General features: G+C 33.3%; 1 protein-coding gene across 1 annotated transcript; it reads right to left on the bottom strand.

The window, feature by feature from the left end:
• Window positions 1–1,131: 1,131 nt before the first annotated feature.
• LOC143079008 (carboxypeptidase B-like) lies at window positions 1,132–22,192 on the bottom strand. The gene is made up of 12 exons (XM_076254107.1): window positions 22,120–22,192; window positions 18,564–18,644; window positions 18,260–18,335; window positions 17,460–17,596; window positions 15,680–15,770; window positions 13,893–13,991; window positions 13,383–13,481; window positions 12,765–12,875; window positions 11,580–11,679; window positions 3,277–3,479; window positions 2,041–2,125; window positions 1,132–1,461 (listed from the first exon to the last, which is right to left on the bottom strand). The coding sequence occupies exons 2-12, from the start codon at window positions 18,641–18,643 to the stop codon at window positions 1,268–1,270; spliced, it is 1,275 nt and encodes a 424-aa protein (XP_076110222.1). The 5' UTR covers window position 18,644; window positions 22,120–22,192; the 3' UTR covers window positions 1,132–1,267.
• Window positions 22,193–23,991: the final 1,799 nt, after the last annotated feature.

Consider the following 23,991-nt stretch of genomic DNA (forward strand, 5'->3'; position numbering starts at 1 on the left):
TATGAAACACAATTGTGTTACAATATCAAAATATTTATATATTTAGTACAAAGTTGAAGAGCATTGAAGATCCAAAATTCCAAAAAGTTGTGCCAAATACGGCTAAGGTAATCTATGCCTGGGATAAAAAAAAATCCTTAGTTTTTCGAAAAATTCAAAGTTTTGTAACAGGAAATGTATTAAAATGACCACATTATTGATTTTCATGTCAACACCGAAGTGTTGACTACTGGGCTGTTAAAACCACACTCCGAACTGTGAATTGCTAACTTTAACTATTGAATTACAGTATACTAATGTTGTCTGTATTTGATTATCAGCCGATAAGATAAAGAAGTCAATCTCAAGGACAAAAATACCAATCAGTTCAGAATAAATCGATTTGATTTTATAGATGTTTTTTTTTTTATTTCGAAAAATCCTTTTTCAACTTTTTTAAGCTGTCTTAAATATGTAATATAGATTAATGCTATACGCGTTCGTTTTTAAATTTACATGTAGTAATACTTTTTCATGTTGCTATGTGTATTTTTTTCCTGCTGTGTATTTAGCATATTGTTTATCGCCACTAGTATATTGGCAACAGAATATACGAGTTATACCCTTTTCAGAAAGTCTATGGTATAGAGTGGCAACATAACAAGTTACGTGACATTTGGGTTGTGTCCAAAACAACCCTAATAACCCCTTGTTCCTTAAAACTAAGACTCTTTGAAGAAACAATCATGTTTTGTGTACACAAAACTGTTATGCTTTGTTTATAAGCATAATCATTAACATAGCTATTGTAGAAGAGTTGCTCGTCGTCAATGTATGATTTAGGGTAACAAAATGGAAGTATCGCTATAGACACCCCGTGGTATCTTTAAAAAACATTTGGTACATATATTTTTAATTGGGATATGAGCGTACCTTGCCAGGGTAGTTCAGAGCACGTCTTCGATACCGTATAAGTTTTTATTACTAATATTATATATTTTTTGAGAGGAGTTTAAAAAAGTTATCTATGTTCGATATTTACATGCTAAATTTGAGTTACAATATACTGTAAATCAACTAAATCGCGAGCACTTTATTATTTGCGACATTCGCGAGAAATAGAATATCGCGCAAATAAATCACCACAAATAATAAAACTTCGATCTTTTATAATTAACTAAATCAAATATATTTCAAACTGTTTTACTGGAATTCGAATGAATAGAAAATAGGCGTTTAAATCTAATATATCATTGAGTTTGACACAATTCATAACAGAGACACTTTTCTACAGTCTCTCATATGCATATAGTTCGCTGGCAAATGCTATTATTCCCTTCAATGTTTCTTCCCCGGATGGGATAATAGTGCTAGCTGGTAGAACAAAGCCATGTCGTCCAGTATCCCGTAATTCAACGGTGTATGAATATTTTATACCAGCGCCACCTTTAGCGAAATCGTCAGCTCCTCCAGCAGCTGGGTCTGTTGATAAAGAACGTATGTAAATCAAGTGGTGACAAATCTTGTTATTTGTTTATAACATTGCAAAATTAACACAAAACAACATTAAGATAATATAATTGTTATTGTGTTTTGTACATCTCCATCGATTTATAATCGTGTATACATAGACACCTAGATGAAACCAATTATGTCTGGGTTTTTCAACACAATGGAATTTTTATGCAATCGTCATACAAGTGAAAGGTGTAGCTATCAATAAACCCAGGTTTATTCCATTAAGAAAATGTCTGTTCCAAGTCAGGAATAAATTAGTTATTATCCATTCGGTTGATGTCTTGAGCTTTTAATTTTGCGATTTCATTCGGGTATTTCCGGTTTAAATCTTATTCGGAGTTCAGTTATTTTGTTTTTTGTACTTTTTATATATTGATAAGAACATGTCAACAATCAATCAGAATAATTATTGATCAAAAGTTCGTGTCGCAAACCTTAACATTTTCGTTTTACAGTGCCTACCTAGACAAATATGCACAAATATAAGAAACATAAATATACTATTGATTCTCCAACAGAATGCTCATAAAAAACAGCACTTACATAAATCTGTTGCATCACCACCGGTTGTGTAATGGGCATGATGGGAAGGGTAGATAGCAGCAGCTCCTCGTCCAGCCATGTGTTTCTGTAGAAAAAAAAGAGAACATAAACGTTTTAAGTAATGCTTAACATAACTCCTATCGATCTCAAAGGATAAACAAATAATGTACGTTTCTTTATATATATACCGGTAGGATATGAATCATAAATTTGGTTGGAAAATAACACATTTGTTGTGCCGAGCTGGCGCTTCCCTGACAAACAATATACACACATGTAAGCACTATATTCACGAACAGTAGAGGAAACATTTCATTAAAATTGACCTGGGAATAAAATATATGTCCCGTTACAGTTGACCTTTTGTTTTTAGGTGCCTCATTGGAAGGCAACATGTTTTATCCTTTCAATCATTTCCTGGAGCAGTCGATACTAGTATTCCGATCTACCTATTTGATTTATTATGATTTGTTTTCAATCTGAATAATCATAAACAATGTACCGCTGTACGTTCAGCAATCAACAATCGTTCAAACGTAAAACTTTATGAAATATTGATTTTTATAGGAAAATGTTGTGCTTTGTTTGAAATATAATATGTACTTATATAAAGAGTATATAACTGTAAACTTATATACAATAAAGGGTTGCTTATCTATATAGATATAGTGTATTTATCGTTGTAAGTTAAACAAGAGGCTCCAAAGAGATTGTGTTGCTCACCTGATTCTACTTTGGTTTTGGAAATAATGTAAAACAGATAAAAATCATAACAGATACCCTAATAACGATTGAGGCCAAATTTGGTTTATTATTTAATATACATGTACAGTGGTTCTCTAAAAAAAGACATTGTTATGGATTATCCCCCGTTGTCCGCCATCTTGAATGATGGATCGTATACAAAATTACAACACTTGGTCAGAACCTAATAAGGAACACTCATGCCATGTTTTGTTTCATTCTATTCAGTGGTTCTCTAGAAGAAGTCCAAAATGCAAAAAGTTAACAACGACGACGACGAAGACGGACTACGGACTCCAAGTAATGTGAAACCTCACTTGGTCCTCCGCCCTAGGTGAGCTAAAAAGTGCTGACTTCATTTCGATCAATAACGTGTCAACAGGAAGTTATGCGCAACATAGTAAAATGTAAAGACTGCAAAAGATATATTCCAAATCAATTTAGAAGTAAATGTCCAAGATATTTTAAAGCAACACCAATCTTACATCTTACCAGATCTGCCAAATCAGAAGGAAGACTAGTAGTATATCCCCATGGCCAAAGCCACAGCTGTCCATACGAGTGCAAATTAAGGTATGCTATTGCCTGACCTCTAAGACTTTGCATCAATTGACCGACTGCTCGGGACTCTGGTTCTGAGAAAGCTTTAGTTCCAGCAAATGTCTCCTCACATTCATCTCTACTTCCGCCGATCGCTGAAATTTAGAGTTGTAATATTTTACAGTATATTGTTCTCCTATGCGTAATTATGATATATTTCATCAATTTTAGTATGGAATCTTTTCTTATCCGATGTCATTTAAAATAATGACCATGATGTAATCCACGCTTAATAAATTTAAACACGAAATCTTATTTTCCAATGTAATCTAAAATGATGACCATGAGGGGTACCACAAAGCTGTCTTGCATACATGTACACAATTGGAAACGCAATAGTGTAAAAATAACAGCCAACAATAGGCATAGTACACATCTGTGTATGATATAAAAATCAAAATTCTAAACCATGTGTTAATGTCGATGGCGTGAGGGTAGGCTGAAATGTGATTGGCGGAGGGGAGTCCCTATAAATTATTCGCATCAACACAAAAAATCATAAAAACATGAGTTCCGCCAAATTAATAGTTACCAGGATTATAATTTAGTACGCCAGATGCGCGTTTCGTCTACATAGGACTCATCAGTGACGCTCATAATAAAATATTTATAAAGCCAAACAAGTACAAAGTTGAGGAGCATTGAGGATCCAAAATTCCGAAAAGTTGTGCCAAATACGGCTAAGGTATTCTATGCCTGGGATAATAAAATCTTTAGTTTTTCGAAAAATTCAAAGTTTTGTAAACAGGAAATTTATAAAAAAAAAATGACCACATAAATGATATTCATGTCAACACCGAAGTGTTTACTACTGGGCTGGTGATAACCTCAGGGACGAAACGTCCACCAGCAGTGGTATCGACACAGTGGTGTAAATAGTTATCAAAGGTACCAGGATTATAATTTAGTACGCCAGACGCGCGTTTTGTCTACATAAGACTCATCAGCGACGCTCATATCAAAATATTTATAAAGCCAAACAAAGTTGAAGAGCATAGAGGATCCAAAATTCCGAAAAGTTGTGCCAAATACGGCTAAGGATAAGAAAATCCTTAGTTTTTCGAAAAATTCAAGGTTTTGTCAACAGGAAATTTATAAAAACAAAATGACCTAATAAATGATATTCATGTCAACACCGAAGTGTTGACTACTGGCCTGTAGATACCGTCGGGGACGAAACGTCCACCATCAGTGGTATCGACCCAGTGGTGTGAAAAGTTATCAAAGGTACCAGGATTTAGCGCGATGAAAAATATCCTGATTACCTATGGAATTTTTTATTAAAAATAATAAGAAACTAGAAAACATTCTGAGATTATTAGGACCATGATAACATGCAACGCTGACAAAAAAATACTTAAAATACCTGTTTGAAAATATTATTATTGATCATAAGCATGTAGGTTAATCATACAAAGAACACGTTCTCATCTAAAATTAGAAATTCTCATATGCCACTTAACTTGTTTTTGTGTGAAAAGGCTACAACATTTGGAATTATTGATATATTTCGCGTTAAAAACTCACTGTATAGCATTAACAATATTTGTTTGTCATCTTTTGGCAAGATTTGTGATCTTTCTTTGTAAATGCGAACCAAAATTTCATCATTTTATCATAAACCTTTTTCATAGGATGCTAGAATGAACTATTTTAACACCAAGGAAATAGTTCAAGTAAATAAACCTTAAAAAGATACTCATTCTGCATTTTTGATATACTTTTATGTCATTTTTGAAATATATACATAACATAGCATTTACCCATCTTTATTTCAGATGTTTCAATGAAAAGAATGCTAAATTAAGTCTTTTTTCTCTTACTTGTATTTGTCAGGTCTGTATGCCTGCATACCACCCTGATGTATGCTAAAACCTCACTGTATGTGTATACTAGAATTTGTCAGGTCTGTATGCCAGCATACCGACCTGGTTAATGCTAAACTCTCACTCTATGCATATACAAGTATTTTTCAGGTCTGTATGCTAGCATACCGACCTGGTTAATGCTAAACTCTCACTCTATGCACATCCTAGTATTTGTCAGGTCTGTATGCTAGCATACCGACCTGGTGTATGTTAAACTCTCACTCTATGCATATATACTAGTATTTGTCAGGTCTGTATGCTAGCATACCGACCTGGTGTATGTTAAACTCTCACTCTATGCATATACTAGTATTTTTCAGGTATGTATGCTAGCATACCGACCTGGTTAATGCTAAACTTTCACTCTATGCATATACTAGCATTTTTCAGGTCTGTATGCTAGCATACCGACCTGGTTAATGCAAAACTCTCACTCTATGCACATCCTAGTATTTGTCAGGTCTGTATGCTAGCATACCGACCTGGTGTATGTTAAACTCTCACTCTATGCATATATACTAGTATTTGTCAGGTCTGTATGCTAGCATACAGACCTGGTGTATGTTAAACTCTCACTTTCTGCGTATATAAGTATTTGTCAGGTCTGTATTCCTGCATACAAATCTGGTGTATTTAGAACCTTTAATATATTTATTTTGGCATAGTTAAGGTCTGTATGCCTGTATACGAACCTGGGATATGTAAACCGATTTTTTTTTAAATTTATTTTGGCTTTTTTTCTGCTAGGTACTTGTATGCCTGCATGGATTCTAAAATTTTATTCTGGATTCATGTTTGTATTGGCAAGTCTGTATGCCTGAATGCTAAGTATTTACTGAGTAGTAACATTTCTTATTTAATTATGTTTGCATACCTCCCTTAGAAAATAAGGAGATGTGTATGATTGTTAAATGAAAAGGTCGAATTACATGGATGTAAGAAATTACTTATGTATAGCCTTCAACTTCATTTGAATTTGAAAGAAAGCTCTTAATTCTTAACTGCAACACTCAGGGGTTTATTCCCATATACTAACCCGCTTTTCAATAAACTCTTGTAAAACAATAGAATTCATAGGTTTGATTGTCGGCATACCAACATATAATCCTATACACATTGGAACATAAAAGTTTGCATATTTGACATTTTCAGTTCACGGTATTCTTGCATACAACACTGGTGTACGGTGAAAGCTTATTTTTCTTGCATGGATACATACAAGCTTTAATTGCTTGTATACCAATCTATCTTTTATTGAATTGCAGTTTTACATACATTCTAGTATTGTCAAACCAAGCTGGTGTTCAGTAAGCTTGTGTTATTAATATGGTTTGCCCCAGTTTTAAAAGAGGGACGAAAGATACCAAAGGGACAGTCAAACTCATAAATCTAAAAGAAACTGACAACGCCATGGCTAAAAATAAAAAAGACAAACAGAAAAACAATAGTACACACGACACAACATAGAAAACTAAAGAATAAACAACACGAACCCCACCAAAAACTAGGGGTGATCTCAGGTGCTCCGGAAGGGTAAGCAGATCCTGCTCCACATGTGGCACCCGTCGTGTTGCTTAAGTGATTACAAATCCGGTAAATAGTCTAATTCGGTAGGTCATATTCATGAAAGGGAAGGGGATTGTAGTTACGACGTAAGGAACATATCCGATATCATTTGTGAAACGGTTATTCCATAACGGTCAACCAACTCGTGATGGCGTCCGTAAAATTTACGAAGGGATGATTTCAACTTCACCATTTGAAACTCTTGGTTTAATAGCTTCCTTGTGAGCAGCAAACCTCTATCAAGAAAATCATGATAGGAAATGCAAGCACGGGAATATCGTATCAATTGGGAGATATATACCCCGTATGCAGGTGCTGCTGGAATGTTGCTACTTAGAAATGGAAAGTTCACAATTGGAAAGCTGAAATCATCTCTTTTGTCGTAAAGTTTTGTTTTCAACCGACCCTCATTGTCAATTTCTAGATGTAAGTCAAGATATGAAGCCGACTTAACTGTATCTGTAGTATCCTTTATCTCTAGTTCGATTGGATAGATGCGTTCCACATAGTCACCAAATTTTGAATTGTTTAGTGAAAGAACATCATCTATATAGCGGAAAGTAGAGTTAAAGGATATTGCTAACTTCTTATCTTTCTTCCTAAGAAGTTCCTGCATGAAGTCAGCCTCATGATAATAAAGAAACAAGTCGGCGAGTAGAGGGGCACAGTTTGTTCCCATTGGAATGCCGACAGTCTGTTGAAAAACACGTCCTCCGAACGTAACAAATATGTTGTCAATCAAGAAATCAAGCATCTTGATAATGTCAGTTTCAGAGAATTTTTTGTTTGAATCAGAGTGATTCTTTACAAAGTAGGATTTATCCCTCCCTAAGACAAGATACTTGTATCTACGTTGGCCATTCTTTTTTATGAAGCAAAGTAATATCAACTCTTTCAATTTGTCTTTTAGTTTGGAATGTGGAATACTTGTGTACAGGGTAGAAAAGTCAAATGTTTTAATACTGTTACAAGATGAAAGAGAGTTAGATTGTATGTACTCTAAAAGATCTTTTGAATTTTTAAGTATCCACATCTGATTCACGCCACCTCTAGAATAGGCAGTTTCACAATAACTTTGAAGCCCGTCTTTGATTGCTGATAAAATAGATGTTAATAATTTAGAAAGAGGTTTCGTGGAGCACTTGGAAGACCCAGCAATATACCGTTGTTTGTAAGGACACTTATGTAGTTTAGGTATCCAATACAGTGATGGAAGATCCAGTTCTTCATCTTTGGTTGAAATTCCAAAGGAACATAGAACAGACCTATGATTATCAAGGATTTCCTCTTTGGTAAGTGTCGTGAGGGTATATGTTGAGTTACCAAGTGAATTGTCAATACCTAATTCGTTTATCAAGCAGTTGATGTAGTGACTTTTACACACAAAAACGATGTTATTTGGGGCTTTATCTGCAGGGACAACAACATATTTGTCATGGAGGTCGGATAAGTGTTTTGCAACATTTGGGTCTTTAAAGATTGACGTAGCATGGGCATTGATGGACCCATTCAGTTTCTTAATTCTGATTTGTATCAACGACCTCACTGCCTTAATCCATTCGGAAAGAGTGTCTACGTCTTCCTTCTCGCGCTTAGCCCATTGCCTGGCATAATCCTCGACTGAATCCATCAAAATTTTAAAGTTGTATTTCCAATTGATGGATTTAGGCTCACGATATTTGGGACCTTTCGATAACACATTTCGTAAAGAAGTGTTATTAACAATGTTAAGGTCACCGGTAATAACGTGGCCAGCAGGATTATATGTGAATTTGGAACTAGCACAAGTGCAATCAGGAGGTTTAGACTTGTCTGTATATTTGGTGGCACTTATTAGATATTTTAAAAGCAAGCTGAATGGTTTGCATTCTAACCAGCCTTATATTGTATTCATATTTTGAATTGCAAAACTATCATTTTTTCATCGTTCTCTAAGTTATAGACTTCAAGAGGGGCGAAAGATGCCAGAGGAACAGTCAAACTCATAAATCGAAAATAAACTGACAACACCATGACATGAAATATACAAATTAAAGTACACAAGAAACAGCATAGAAAACAAACACAGTCTGAGCAACACGAACCCTGACCAAATACTGGGGATGATCTCAGGTGCTCCAGAAGGGTACGCAGATACTGCTCCAAATGTCCAACAGTGGCACCGTCGGGTTGCTCATGTTTTTACAAACCCGATAACTAGCTTTATACAGTAAGTCAAATTCATGAAAAGGGAAGGGGAGTTGTAAAAACAAATCCTTCAACCAGGAGAGCCAAAGAATTGATGTCTAGTGAAGCCATGCATACATTATTAGCAGGAACAACAAAAAGACTGGTGTTGTTCATTGGTGTCATAGTTTTCTAGGAAGGCATTGGTTTAACCTATCCAGTGACTAAGAAGTGTTACAATTAAATTCATAAGCAACACATAAATAGTTACATGAAAGGTATAGCCAATGTTTGAAAAATGCTGAAACGAGAAATGGAAACTACATATTATATACATATACATATATGCGAGTAAATATTTTACGCTTCACAAATTTAACATTGATGTGGCGTGGTCAACTACATCAAAGATTTGATGGTCAATTATACTTAATTTGTTGAATGATCTTTCATCTTGATTATTAAATGTGACAGTTTGCATGTACGGTACATTAGTTGCACAGTATGCAGGATTTTAACGCTATGAACCCCAGAGCTTCTGGGGGCCTTGAGCGGCCCCCATACCCTCTTCCGTAGGACGCTGGCGGAACACTTCCGTGTCCCATATGTCTAATTTGCCAAAAAACGTACCATTATTTATGGGCCTGCTACGCCTATGTATTAGTGAAATAAAGTATCTGAAGTATCTTAAAAAAAGATCTTCATAAATTACCCTGTTACAGTATTGATTTAAACAGTCTATAGCTAGTGGCGGATTAAGATATTTTCATAAAGGGGGAGGGGGTTCCAGCCAAGGTTCAGTAATTCCTATATAATCAACCAAATTTTTCCCACAAAAGGGGGACAGGTACCTTTTGTATCCGCCTATGGGACCAAACATAAAAAATAAGAAATAATAATGTATAGCAAAACAATTTACGAAAAAGAAAAAACGGAAAAATATGAACCAATGACAACTTCAACAGTCAGGCTCCTGACTTGGGAAAGGCATATAAAGACTATATAGTGTGGCCGGTTTTAACATGTGAGCGCTCAGCTTCCCCCTTTTTTTACCTGGGAAAGTTGTTTCCCTAAAAGTTGTACGAATAAGACATGAATATCCAGAAGTTTCATAAGGGGGATGAAATAGGGAGGGCACTGCATGACTTCTTTAGATATGGACGCTTCAGTACTGTTTCCCTCGATAAATCAACTAAAGTTTTCCCACAAAGCACTGGCATAGCACCTCCTTATATAGATTCTATCTCTTGCTACATGTCTACATGTTCAAGTCGACCTCCAAAATTTTTTAAAAGAGGGTGTTAAATGAAATCGTGAAAAATGTACAAAAACAGCTAGGTTTACTTACCATAAATATATCCGACATTCTGTTTTGCTTCTGGTTTATTCAAATCAAGATAATAGAGCGTATTTTTGTCCATTTTCATCTCCGTGAGGGGAACTCCTTCATCGATCATTCAAATTGTTTACATTTATAAATGACGTCATGTAGATGGAGTGCGTGACTCCGCAGATAAATAGTCCTTTTTTCTTTGACTTTTTAATAATTACCGATACCAAGTATAAACAAAACAGGTTGTTTTGTAATCAATTGCTACTATTCTAATTAAGTGTACTGGTAAGTAACTTGTGTAAGTCAAGGCTATCCGTCTATATCCCTCCGCATCACGTCAGAAGGTCCCTGACGTCATATAAATTTTTGTCAACAACTTCGAACTTGGAACCTTGTACAAATTATGATCGCCTCATTTTTCCGTAATTTTAATTTGCAAACAAAACAGATAACTGCTAGGTCAATAAAGCGATCATAGTCATGGAACTTGAGAATTGGTTTTCATTTATAGATTTACAAAAGTGAACGCTTTACCGGGTTGCCTTAACCGGCGCTTTTCTGTTTACCAACGGGAGAAAATAAAAAGGTCAGTGGTAGGCTTTTAGTTTTAAAAAAACTTGAAATCGGCAATAAAGTAAAACCACAACTATACTGACGTAAATGATTTTTTAAACACCCAGGTTCGTATGCTATCATACAGACCTGTGAAATACAACATCTGATTCAATATTTGCTGTTCTGCATACACCAGGTGCGTATGCTAGCATACATACCTGAGAAATACAATGTATTAATTAAATGTAGACATTAGCATACACCAGGTACGTATGCTAGCATACAGGCCTGAGAAATGCAAGTTAATTTATTACAATTCAGTTCAGCATACACCAGGTGTTAAATATGCCAGATTCACGATTTCCAAGTGCTTGATAAAATAAAAATGTGTTTTTTCCTTTATTTTTCTCTTTTTGCATAAGTTTGTCTTATGAGCAATAATTCGACCTATTTGAGTACGAATTATGACAAATTACCGTTAATGAGAATTTCTAATTTTAGATGAGAACGTGTTAAAGGGAATGGCTCTTTTACACATACTCTAGGTCAGTGTTGTGTTCAATTAACTTTGCGGTCATCATATATCGTTAAAATATAAAAGAAATACTAGAATTCTTATAATGCAAAAAATCATCAATGGCCTGTTAAATTGAAAACTTCGAATTGATCACATCATTTAACTTTTATAAAGATTTTTTTTTTTATACCTGGATTCCAGTGAAATCCAAAATTTCTATTGAGATCAACACCAGTACATGTTCCTGTTATACTATGAGATGTTGCTCGATTCTTTCTCCACATTCTATTCTGAAATACAATTTTGTACACGAATCTTATGACGAAATTGATAAAAAAAACAACATTAGAATGAAGATAACGTCTATCACAAAGATCTTGCAATTTCAACCATTAGAGAAATACACATAAAGTAAAGCGAGATTTTGTTTTGATCGACCAACTGTTCTTCCATCCCGTATCAGGTTGAAGTTTATTGACCAACGAAGCTGGTTATTATGAACTTATAGTCTAATCAATTTGAGACTTGGTATATGTGTAAATTATGATGTGAACTTTCCAAGTATTTATATATTTGGTCGTTTGACTTGTTAAATTCGATTGTCACAGGTGAGTGTTCTGTAGACGGGACCCGCGACTGGTGCTCACAATTATGAGTTTATTGTCCTTGATATTGATAAGGTTTTTGTACAAATTATGAAGATGATAATACTGTCATGGTTTAGTGAACATTTAAATATGATAGTGTGAAACAAGTTCATTTTCATTTATTTTTTTTAACGTTTATGTAGCTTTAGATATAGTTGTGTTGATGTCAATTGAAAATGAGAGCACACGCTTGTTCCTTTTTGAACTTCTTACAAGGTATGCAAAATTACAAACTTAGCCGCGATTGCACACGATTGCATAAATGACTTACATCTGTTCCTGTTGATTTTATTACTTGACGTGCCTTAGAAGTTCACGTGCTTTCTGCCAAACTACATAAATATTTGTGTTGTTTTATAGTTGACTTACATTTGGTCTAGAACTATTATCTATTTATTTACATTGTGTTCGAGCACTTTTCATTATTTGAATTGCATGAATTCTTATAGGTTGTAACAACATGAACAAGTTCTCGTCGTTTTATAAATTTACTTACATTTATTCTTGGAGTCAGTATTTATTAATTTACATTTTGTTCCAGCAGTTTTAGATACTTGAACCGCCTTAGTTCTATTGAGTTCCTGTTGTTTTAATACGTTCAGTTACCTTTCTGAAGATGTTATATATATATATATATAGAGAGAGAGAGAGAGATTTAAATTTTGTTCAAGCAGATTAAAATACTTGAATTGCCTTTTTATATTTTATCGTTTTATAAGTTTACTTACATTCGTTCTTGAGTACTCGTATCCATCTGGATTCATCACTGGTAAAAGGTACCAGTCAAATTTCTGTAACATTGAAGTTATCTCGGGGTTGTTATCAGGATTCATGGCGAGCTTAATGTTAAGAAGATTGATATTTATTGTTAAATTACGTCACTCATAACTCATATCATAAAACAGTCAGTACAAACCCCACACATTAAAAAGTAAAATCACAAAAAATACTACCGTAAACTCAGAGGAAAATTCAAAACGGAAAATTCCTATTCAAATAGCAAAATCAAAAGCTAAAACACATCAAATGAATGCATAACAACTGTCATATTCTTGACTTGGTACAGGCATTTTCTGATGTATCAACAGCGTTTAAAACGTTTTAAGCGTTAAAGCGTTTTTTGTTGTTGTTTGGTTTTTTTTAATCTATAAATCTATTATAATCTGTGGATCTATGAAATACGCTATGATGTTTTGATATTTTGCAGTTAAATTAATGAATAAAAATTCCTTTCAATGATAAAAAAAAAAGAAGATGTTACCAAATATCAAGTAGTACCACTATGTATAGATTATTTGTATTTATGAATTTCTTTAATTTACCAATTATTAGTTAAGAGAACAAACCTGATCAATAAGGTACATTACAACAGCAGTAGAAATCCATTCTCTAGCATGAATACCTCCGTCGATTATAATAGCTTTCTTTGATCCCCCTGAACTGACCTGTACAAACGAACGAACATGATATAATGATTATTAATAGACGATGTCTTTTAAGTTATATTTTCATACATTTTTAATTGCTATTTAAACTGTTGTATAGTACATTTTTCATTGCATCTATTTAACAAATTCAAAATATTATCAGCCAGCGTATTTGTTGTGTTTAATATACAAATTTATAATTGCTACTCTTGATGATTCATATAGTTTACCCATATCAGACAGACACAATGAATAGATTATATACACTAAGTTTTAAGTTTGTAAATGATGTCAATACAACTACAATATTCGAGGAATTATCATTAAGACGTATAAAAGTATAGACTATTTATGACTCTAGAAAAAATCAACAGACACAACACATCTAATTCACATTGGTCTTTTTCACAACCTATTTGTTTTACTTGCCTTCAAATATTTGATCGCCCTTCCTTGTACACTATGACCAGCAGTATGTACAGTTGCGTATCTGGATGATAATGCTACGGCATCTAAATGATTGGAGATCTGTGGTGAAAAATGAATGACAAGATTTACTATTATACTATTATACTTAAATGAATAAGTAAATAATATAAGTTTTATTTCTAAAAATACCATCTCTAATTCAGGACCAAAGTGTTTGACTGTATGTCATATTCCGTATCCTTAAAACTTTGGTAATTTACGTGATATAGTTCCTCTATTCGTCACTATGTTTGTATGTTACCTGAATAAAGGTGATATTGTTGTATAAAGATCAGGAAACCTAATCATCTATAAATGGACTCATATATTCCATTCTCAGTTCTATGTTTTACCATGATAGATTAAGTTCTAAAAATTGATACGCCAGATGCGCATTTCGTTTAAACCTGCGCCACAATGTCCTTAAATTGGCACCAAATGGACACACGATAAAGGAAATGTTTAAATTGAGATATCTTATCGTAGAATGCTTATGTGACATACTAATTCTCGACTCCTAGGAGTCGAGATTAAGAATTGAACGATGGACACTTAGGGCGTGAATTTTTCTTGCTACCTGATTGGAAGATATCACGAGACGTGAATAATCAAAATTTATTGATTGGTTAGGACAATCCAAACCAAGTAAATGTCCTTCAATCCCGTAGAGTATCGGATTTGTCGTCTCTATTTTAGCAATTAGATTTTACACAGGTAACTTTTATCTATAAATAGACGAATCTTCTGGAGTAAACAACAAGGACTGTATAGCCAGTCAAGGTCGTTAAAAACTTCCATTTGTTGTTAACAACAACGTTAAACGATACTACAAGTTCATAACGTGTCACCTCACGTGTGTGGTAAAATTTGTTGATTGATGCACGTGGTTATTCTAGTAAATGAATTAATCTACAAAGCGAGAGCTTTTTCCATTTTCATCAGCTAAGAGTCGAATTTAGCACTTTTTGAAAGGCTATCGCTTGTCTGAAAGCTAGAATGATAATGTGACATAATAACCTAATAGCTAGAATGATAATGTGACATAATAATCTGATAGCAAGAATGATAATGTGACATAATAACCTGATAGCTAGAATGATAATGTGACACAATAACCTGATAGCTAGAATGATAATGTGACATAGTTACCTGGTTCCTAGACTGATAATGTGACAGACTTACCTTATAGCTGTAATGATAATTTGACATAATTAATTAATATTTAGAATGATGATATCGACCCGGCTTTGTTTTCTCTCAATTGAGTTATGACTTTCAAACAGCGGTATATTACTGTCCCCTTGTTATATGGCATAATCACCTGGTTTCTAGAACTATACATGTAATACAACATAATTACCTTATAGCTAGACTGATAATGTGACATATTTACCTTATATTTGGAATTATAATTTGACATAATCACGTGATAGATAGAATGATGACATGACATAATTACCTGATAGCTTGAATGAAAATGTGATATTATTACCTACAGCTAGAATGATAATGGAATATAATTACCTGATAACTGGAATGATCATGAATTATAATTAACTGACAACTGGAATGATAATATGACATAGTACCCTGATAGCTTGAATGATAATAATTACCAAAAAGCTGGATTGATCATACGACATAATTACCTGAACGTCTGAATGATAATGAGATATAATTACCTGATAGCTGGAATGATATTATGACATAGTTAAATGATAGTTGGAATGACAATTTGACATAATTACCTGAAAGCTTGAATGATAATGTGACAAACTAAAGCTAGCTGCTGCTCTGGATTTCACGTGTGAAGAATGGACATTTTCATTTTCGATTAGTCTGAAAGAGTTAAAACATTCATTTTTTGAATGACAGTTACAATTGTTTATTTTGATTATAATTAGACAAATGTGGTATTAAGAGTGAGTAAATGTTTTCATAAGCTACTGTGGATTCATTTATTTTCGTGGGTATCAACTTTTGTGGATTGCTGAAAACTTGCCTACTCGTGGATATCTTATTTCGTGGTTTTATCAATCTTTGTATACAAAGCATTTGAAAAATGTTATTCGTTGAGCATTTGAATTCGGGGTTCACCTGTCCCCATGAAACCCTCGAAAATTTGGTATCCAACGAATTGTAATGAATCCACAGTATACAGTAAATGAAAAAATCTTTTGCTTTTATGTGATGTGGAAATAAAATGTTGTAGTTTTTGTTTGTGATTGAAATGTATGACATAAGTACTCCAGTTGTTTTGGGGTTTGTATTTCTTAATGTTTAGTGAGTTGTTATTTGTTTGTAACTCTGTTTGATTTTACTGATTTGGCAGTTATTCGGCGTCTAGGGCTTTCTATTGCACCTTTAGTTTTTCTTCACATATTGATACTGCTGTCATTTTATGGAAATTTGATGTAATGTTAGAGTTGGTGGATTCTTTTCAATTTTTTCCAAAATTGTATGCTACAAGGAAACTGATGTGGCAAATTGTTTTTTCGTCTGAATTGATTACTATTTGTCATGTATGATGGCTTGATAATCAATAGTTGATGACATCTAAGTCATTTGGTATTTGGTGAGAGTTGTCACATTGACATTATACAATTATTCACTTTTAATGAGGTTGGTACTAAAGAGAGACGAAAGATACTAATGGGACAGCCAAACTACTAAATCGAAAATAAACTGACAACGCCATGGCTAAAAATGAAAATGACAAACAGACAAACAATAGTACACATGACACAACATAGAAAACTTAAGAATTAACAACACGAACCCCACCGCAACCTAGGGGTGATCTCAGGTGCTTCGGAAGGGCAAGCAGATCCTGCTCTACATGTGGCATACGTCGTGTTGCTTATGAGATAACAAATCCGGTAAATAGTCTAATTTTGTATGTCACATTCGTGAAGGGGAAGGGGATTGTATTTACGACGTAAGGAACATATTATGATTTATTAACACAAAGATATGATTTTCACCGAGGCAAAAGGCCGAGAGCGAATGCCATACCTCTGGCGTTGATAAATAATAGGGTTGTAATACGTACACGATATGTAATCTACTTTCCCTAAATTAAAAGGGATGCAGTTGTCCCGGTCCTATATCTCATTTTATTCATAACCCACCCAAATCCTTGTATAATTTCTAGATTATTGTAAACAGCTTTAAATCATTTAACTGTGCATAGTTATATGTAGTTGTTGGAGGCGGATCTTTGGTAGTCGCTGAAACATTCATTCACCATGTAGAATAGAATCCGTGTACATCACATATGGTGTGACTGGGTTCCCAAAGATATATCGAAATCCTTGAAACCTGTTGATGGGAACGATTTAATTCTTGACATAAATATCGTGTACATCAGTTCTATTGTTGAAGACAGTATACCTAACCCTTGCTGTCTGTGTGTTACTCGTGTCATTTAGTAGATGTCCGTTGACGCTTTCCTCGATCAAATTTAGTTTATATTGACTGCAATTTGTAGTTCTACAACGACATATTGAATATAATTTAATTTATTACTTTTGTAGGTCTTCAATCCATGTCATGTAACTGGTTCCAAGTGATTTCAGTTCTGCCATAAATTCCTTGAGATTATGTGCGTCAACATGAATATCCAGTGTACTGTTGAGGGACTTTGGTATGTTCCAAATATCAACCTACAAGAATTGAATATATCAGTACGTGTCTCTTTCTATTCATTTTATTTATTCAAACAAAAACAAAGTATCATTAACCCTTATTGTTATCTAAATCGAATGTCATTTTTCTACCGACTTTTAAGGAGCATATGAAGTCCTCGTGTTATTGAGATTTGTGTTGTTTCATCTTAATCTTGTTTTAATAAAAATGAGACATACATCCACCGGAGTTCAAATGAGGTTCAAATTATGGTTGCTGATTGCCTCTGCGTTGCGTTTTAACTTAGATATGGTGTTACTACTTTTTCATCGACGAAAGATTTAGACTGACCCAATATTCTGAACGCAGAACATTTGTTAAGGTAGAACATGATGACCCTCAGCTTAGTTCAACATTTAGTATTTGTGAGTTGAAGTTTGGATTTTTTTTCTCTTCTATTCATTAAATATTTTAATATTTTTCTGTATAATACCATTGGAAAATGAGGAAGAACATATTAGATGGTTATTTCTGTCAGTGTCTTCTTTTGTTGCTCTAGGATATTTACCGACAGTGCAAGGGCTGTATAGCAAGTCAAGGTCGTTAAAACTTCCATTTGTTTGCTCTAGGATAACGGTATCGGTTACTTTACATATTTTCACTGTTCAATTATATTAAAATAACAAACTATATGTACTAACATTGTATTTTTTACCCATGTCTACGATTTTCAGAATTTCATCCGAACTCTTTGGTAAAATACGAAGCACCTGATTCCTGAAAAAAACATCTTCAAGACTATTATCTGTTTCATTGAAAAATTTAACAACATAAACATGATAAAGAACGGAATTATGTGAATATTTGTTATCCTGAGAACAAACAAAAAATGTGCTGTACATTCTTTAAATCTAAATGTGTTAAGGACAGGAATGTGTGCATGATTTAAAAAAAAATGGTAACCCATTTAAAATCAACCATTATAACATTATATTAATCACATACCCGTCGAATCTTTTCTTGCTAGATGGTAGTCCGTATGTAAACGTAACTGCCAACAGCAACAACGGGAAGAAACTCCTCATGCTGAAATCATGAAACAATTTATAAACAAATTAAAAGTTGATTATAAAAATGATGGTCTGTGCGACGTCCTCTGTCAGACATTGTAACTAAGCACAAAAAAGGACGGCATGCATTGTGGTATATGTCTTACCGACTAGTTAAGAAAGAGAGTTTTTCATTGGATAACACAATTAATGAAGCATAAGCTAAATTCATTTTAGCATAAGCTAAATTCATTTAATATAAGCTAAATTCATCTTAGCATTTGCGAAATTCATTTTTGCATTTGCTAAATCCATTTTAGCATTAAATATTTGCCTTAATGAATTAAGTTTATGCTAAAATTAACTTCTTTTCTCGTTTGAATTATTTTACGTTGTCATATCGGAGCCTTTTATAGCTGACTATGCGGTATGGGCTTTGCTCATTGTTGACCTATAGTTGCTGATGTTTGTGTCATTTTGGTCTCATGTGGAAAATTGTCTTATTGGCAATCATACCACATCTTCTTTTGTATATTGGCATGTATGATCATATATGCGAAGTTTAATATTTATGACCTTAATTCCGCACCAACATTTCTGTATAAGCTGAACAATTCAGCATATGCTAAATGGATTTAGATGAATTTAGCTCATGTTAAAATCATTTCAGCATAACTTTAAATGAATTTAGCATATGCTAAAAGCGATAATTATGACCCTGATTCCGTGCCATACCAAAGGCATAGATTGTAGTATATGTGTCGTGTACAAGTTGCAATTTTGTACAGGTTGTTACATGTACAAAACATATTGCTTAGAAATGGTTTTAACATGTACAAAGTTTGAAAATAATTATAAAGCGGAATATACATGCACGATTGAAAATTATTAAATAGTAAAGAACAATAATCAAAAGCAAAATAATGCGCATTATTTACAGCCTGCATAAAATGTTTCATTTTCATTCATTTTAGAAAAAGAGTTTTTTTACTTGTTGCTACAAGACAAAGACATGTGATACCTTGAGATGCACAAAACTTTCATTCTTCTACATTAACTCATACTAGACTTACGGCTGAACTAGCTATCAGTAACAGCGAGTACTCTCAGATCAAAACTTAGTGTCTTTTTATTATTGGGATATACAAGTACCCGGCCACGCACACTTTGTGTTTTTGTTATAATGTATTTCTATTTGTATCCTTCTGATGAGGTAAGCCTTTTTCAACTGATTTTTATAGTTCACTCTTATGTTGTACTGTTGTCCTAGGTTATAATAGGTTTGTGATCCCAGTACCATAATTATTCCTGTCACATTCTGTATGTATGTACCTGTCCAAAGTCAGAAGGCTGTTATTCAGTGGTTGTCGTTTTCTATTTGTTACATATTTGTTTTTTGTTCATTTTTTGTAGATAAATAAGGCCGTTTGTTTTTTCGTTTGAATTGTTACAAACAGTAATTTTGTCATTTCTGGTCCTTTATAGCTGACTATGCGGATTGTTTAAGGCCGTACGGTGAACTATAGTTGTTAATTTTTCTGTCATTTGGTCTCTTTTGGAGAGTTGTCTCATAGGCAATCATACCACTTCTTCTTTTTTACATTTACAACTGGCTTTAATATACTGACAATGCACAAAACATTGCCCGCTCAATGATAACTTACACACTATCTCTCTCAAATTCATATCACTTATTAGGACTTCATCTAGTTTCTAAACAAGTCTAGCATTATTTGTCCAACTTTAGTTCCAATTTTTTAGACATTGTTTTGTCAGTAAAAATTTCATTGTCGGTATTGTGTTCTGTCTCGATAAAAGGGTCTTCACTATCAATATTATTGGATGCATAACTTGCTTCAAATATTGCTTTTGAGTCTTCTGTTGGAATACCAGGTGTGCATACCGAATAATGTGTATTTTAAAAGCCTTTAAAGTATTAAATAATTATAAAAGCTATTTATCTGGTTATGACTGTATCAAAAAGGTACCACACTGACATGAAAGGACAATAACAAAACAAAATGATGAAAGTATTTTAGAGGTTAATGGCATGTTTTGTAATAATAGAAACATATTTGTATTTCTAAATTTTGTAAAAGTTAAAACCATTTTTAAGCGATATTTTGTAACATGTATGAGGTACTTTTGTACATGTTACAACATGTATGATGTACTTTTGTACACGTTATTACTTGTATTTCTGCATTGTACAAATTATAACATGCACAAAATTTCTGTACATGTTATAACCTGTACAAAATCGCAACTTGTATATTACATATACATATCTGCCTCTTTTCAATGTTTGAGGTAAGTGAGAAGAAGTTCGATCATGAGAACCCAATGACCAAACAAAATACGACAAAAAAAAACAATAGTGCAGAAACTAGACCAGGAATGAATAATTGAAACCACATCAAAAACTGGTAGAGGGAGACTGATGACAAAATAGATGTCAAGCTCTATAATGACAATTTTACTTACATAGTTCAAAAAATATGGTTCCTTGTAGAGTTTAAACTGACAACTTATGTTTTTTGTGAATTGTTCAAACCTGCTTTACAAATTAAGGTATGCTGTTAAAAAAACACCAAATAAGGAATAACTTCATTGTTTTTGGACCAAATAGATATTAGCCATGGGGTTAGCTAGAAAGAAATTTTACGGATAATATCGTTTTAGTTAAGCCTTGAATAAAACTGAAATATGACTGACAAAATTAACACTTGGCCTTTTGTTTTTTTCCTTAATTTTTACACTAAAAACACAATAAAGTTGAAGCCCTCATGCAGATATCTTATACATTTCTTAAATTAAACATACTGATATCTGAATGTCTTATGAACATCTGAAAGGTTTCAAATGATAAATCAATAACCCTTTTTGTATTCTCTAATTAAATTGAGCAAAAGGTGTCCTTATATAGATATAAGAAGATGTGGTATGAGTGTCAATGAGACAACTCTCCATCCAAATCACAATTTATAATAGTAAACCCTTATAACTTTGCCTTAACATGTATATGATGTATAACATGTAGAACATTCAAAAGAGAGAAGAAAGATACCAAAGAAACATTATAACTGATAATTAAAAAAAAAATGACGTATGGCATATGGCTAAAAAGGTAAAAGACCAACAAACAATTGTAAGTACACAAGGTATAACATAGAATAACTAATACCTCAGCAATTTGAACCCCAATTACACTGGGGATGATCTCAAGTGCTCCAGAACGCTTCCTCTAGAAGGGTAAACAGGTCATGCATCGTTTGACACTCGTTCGATTCTTAATGATCTATGGGATGCAGCGTTGTAGTTTGATGGGTGGTTGAGGTTAATGACATATTATCTGATACTCGACAGGTCCTTTTAATATCACTTCCTTGTTAAGTTGGTAAATTGGAACGTTTTAAACTTTTATCAGCAGTAAAACAAAACACAATTTTTCAATTATTCAAACGTTATAAAGATTTCTAAATATTAACATACTATGAGAAATGTACACATACCTGATCAAATAAAATGTCCCAAAGTAACGCAACTTCTTATCAGGATAAGATATAAACTATCGAAATGTAAGTTGGCAGTCAAAAGGTCAGACACCTCGTGACTCTCTAGTAGTTAAATATATTGAAGAAGAAATAAATGTTTTGTCTTTTATTATTTCGGATTCCCCCTTTTAATCATGAGATTGAGACGGGATGAACAAAAACAGATGTTTGCAAAGAAATCAATGTTGTCAATTAATTTATAAAAAGGACAAATGCCATTTCGGAGGAAATAAAGTAAGACCACACTACGGCATAAGAACGATAAGTTTCCATATATATCTAAACATGCTAAATAGCCCATTCCATTTTAACTCTCGCGTAAAGGTTAGTTACTTAATTGTTAATTTGGTAAATGGTAGGTTGATGAATGAATAGATTAAGGAGAGTAATGTTTTTATTCTTGTTGCATGATTTCAATTGATTATTTGTTGTATTATTAACTTTTTTACACGTGCATAGTAAAAGCAAACTGTAAAAAGAATTATTTGATATAACTCCGTTTGAATGCAGTTTTTAAAGGACGTATTTTTTTTAATTCTTATAAATATTTATGTGTATTGTGTCAAACGATTAGTTTCTTTCGTCTTCATAATGTAATGACTGTTATCTCAGTAGCACACATAAAGGCTCTTGGTTCGCTTTAATGTATTTATGACAATGAATTTTGGAAACAGTAAGCACAGAACACATTATATACAGCAAACGTCCGTCAATGGCACAACAGCAAAAACAATGTACGATCATTACTATTTTTATTGACTGTCTGAGTCGCTCATCTGTTTAAACTGAACCAGTGATTATATAAGATACACTCCGTTTAGCGATGCTCTTTTTCCTAGTGTGAGGTCATTGTCTATAAATGTAAATTTGTATTCATAAATTAAAACAAATGGAAAAATAGAGGTAAAAGATTTGTCTAGCAAACTTTTCATGTATTGTTTTAGAACGTGTAGGACAAACACTCTCATGTGAGATGTAGTTGCCTGGGGATAAAAACCTTCAAACATTTTGATCAACTAATTGAGTCACGATTAAAGAACAATGTACTTTCAGTTTTCATCAATTAAATGGTTACATACATAAGGCCAGTGCCATTGCTTGTAGAGTTTTGAGGCTTTTCTACCTCAAGAATAAATCACCATAACTGTATTTGGCAAAACGTTTAGGAATGTTGGTCCTCAATGCTCTTAAACTTCGTACTTTATTTGGTCTTTTTAACTTTTTTTGATTCGAGCGTCACTGATGAGTTATTTGTAGTCTGGTGTAAATACAAAATTTTATCCTTGTATCTTTGATGAATTTATTCAATTGACGTCAGTTGGCTGAAGAAAAATCGTTTTGATTGAGTTTTTGAAGTGAACGAAAAACATTTTGGTTACCTAGAAAAAACCTCCTTCTCACTTCTTGGCATTCTTATGCTGTAAAAATGAAATAAAACTTTAAACTTACCAGTGATATAAGATGGTTCTGTACCAGTGCTATAATATGGTTCTTGATAGTATTTACGCTGTATAAGAACAGAACCACAACCTTGTAGTCGTTTCTACATTCCAAACATCATTTAATTTGTTACAGCTTTTATTTTTGCTGTTTATCTAGGGACTATCCTCTTCGGATTTCCCTTAGAGTAAAGTTTTTTGTTGTTTTAATATTTTCCAGAATTGATAAACCAATTAAAAAAGACACAAATGTTTTTTTCCGAATTTTCTTTGGCGTTCAGTATTTTTGTGATTTAGTATTTACATAATAAACAAACACCTAAATGAAGGTGTTTTGAAATAATGCTTATTAATTTAAGAATCTTATAAACGAATGTGAATTTAAATTTAT

Source organism: Mytilus galloprovincialis, chromosome 6, assembly GCF_965363235.1.
Source record: "Mytilus galloprovincialis chromosome 6, xbMytGall1.hap1.1, whole genome shotgun sequence".
Taxonomy (NCBI): Eukaryota; Metazoa; Mollusca; class Bivalvia; order Mytilida; family Mytilidae; genus Mytilus; species Mytilus galloprovincialis.

What these genes read in the sequence shown, in the direction of transcription:
- LOC143079008 (XM_076254107.1), bottom strand. Translation starts at nt 18,643, where the DNA reads ATGAGGAGTTTCTTCCCGTTGTTGCTGTTGGCAGTTACGTTTACATAC. An exon ending in AGCAAGAAAAGATTCGACGG is followed by an intron (nt 18,336 to 18,563) that starts GTATGTGATTAA and finishes TGTTTTTTTCAG; the next exon opens with GAATCAGGTGCTTCGTATTT. An exon ending in GGGCGATCAAATATTTGAAG is followed by an intron (nt 13,482 to 13,892) that starts GCAAGTAAAACA and finishes TCGTTTGTACAG; the next exon opens with GTCAGTTCAGGGGGATCAAA.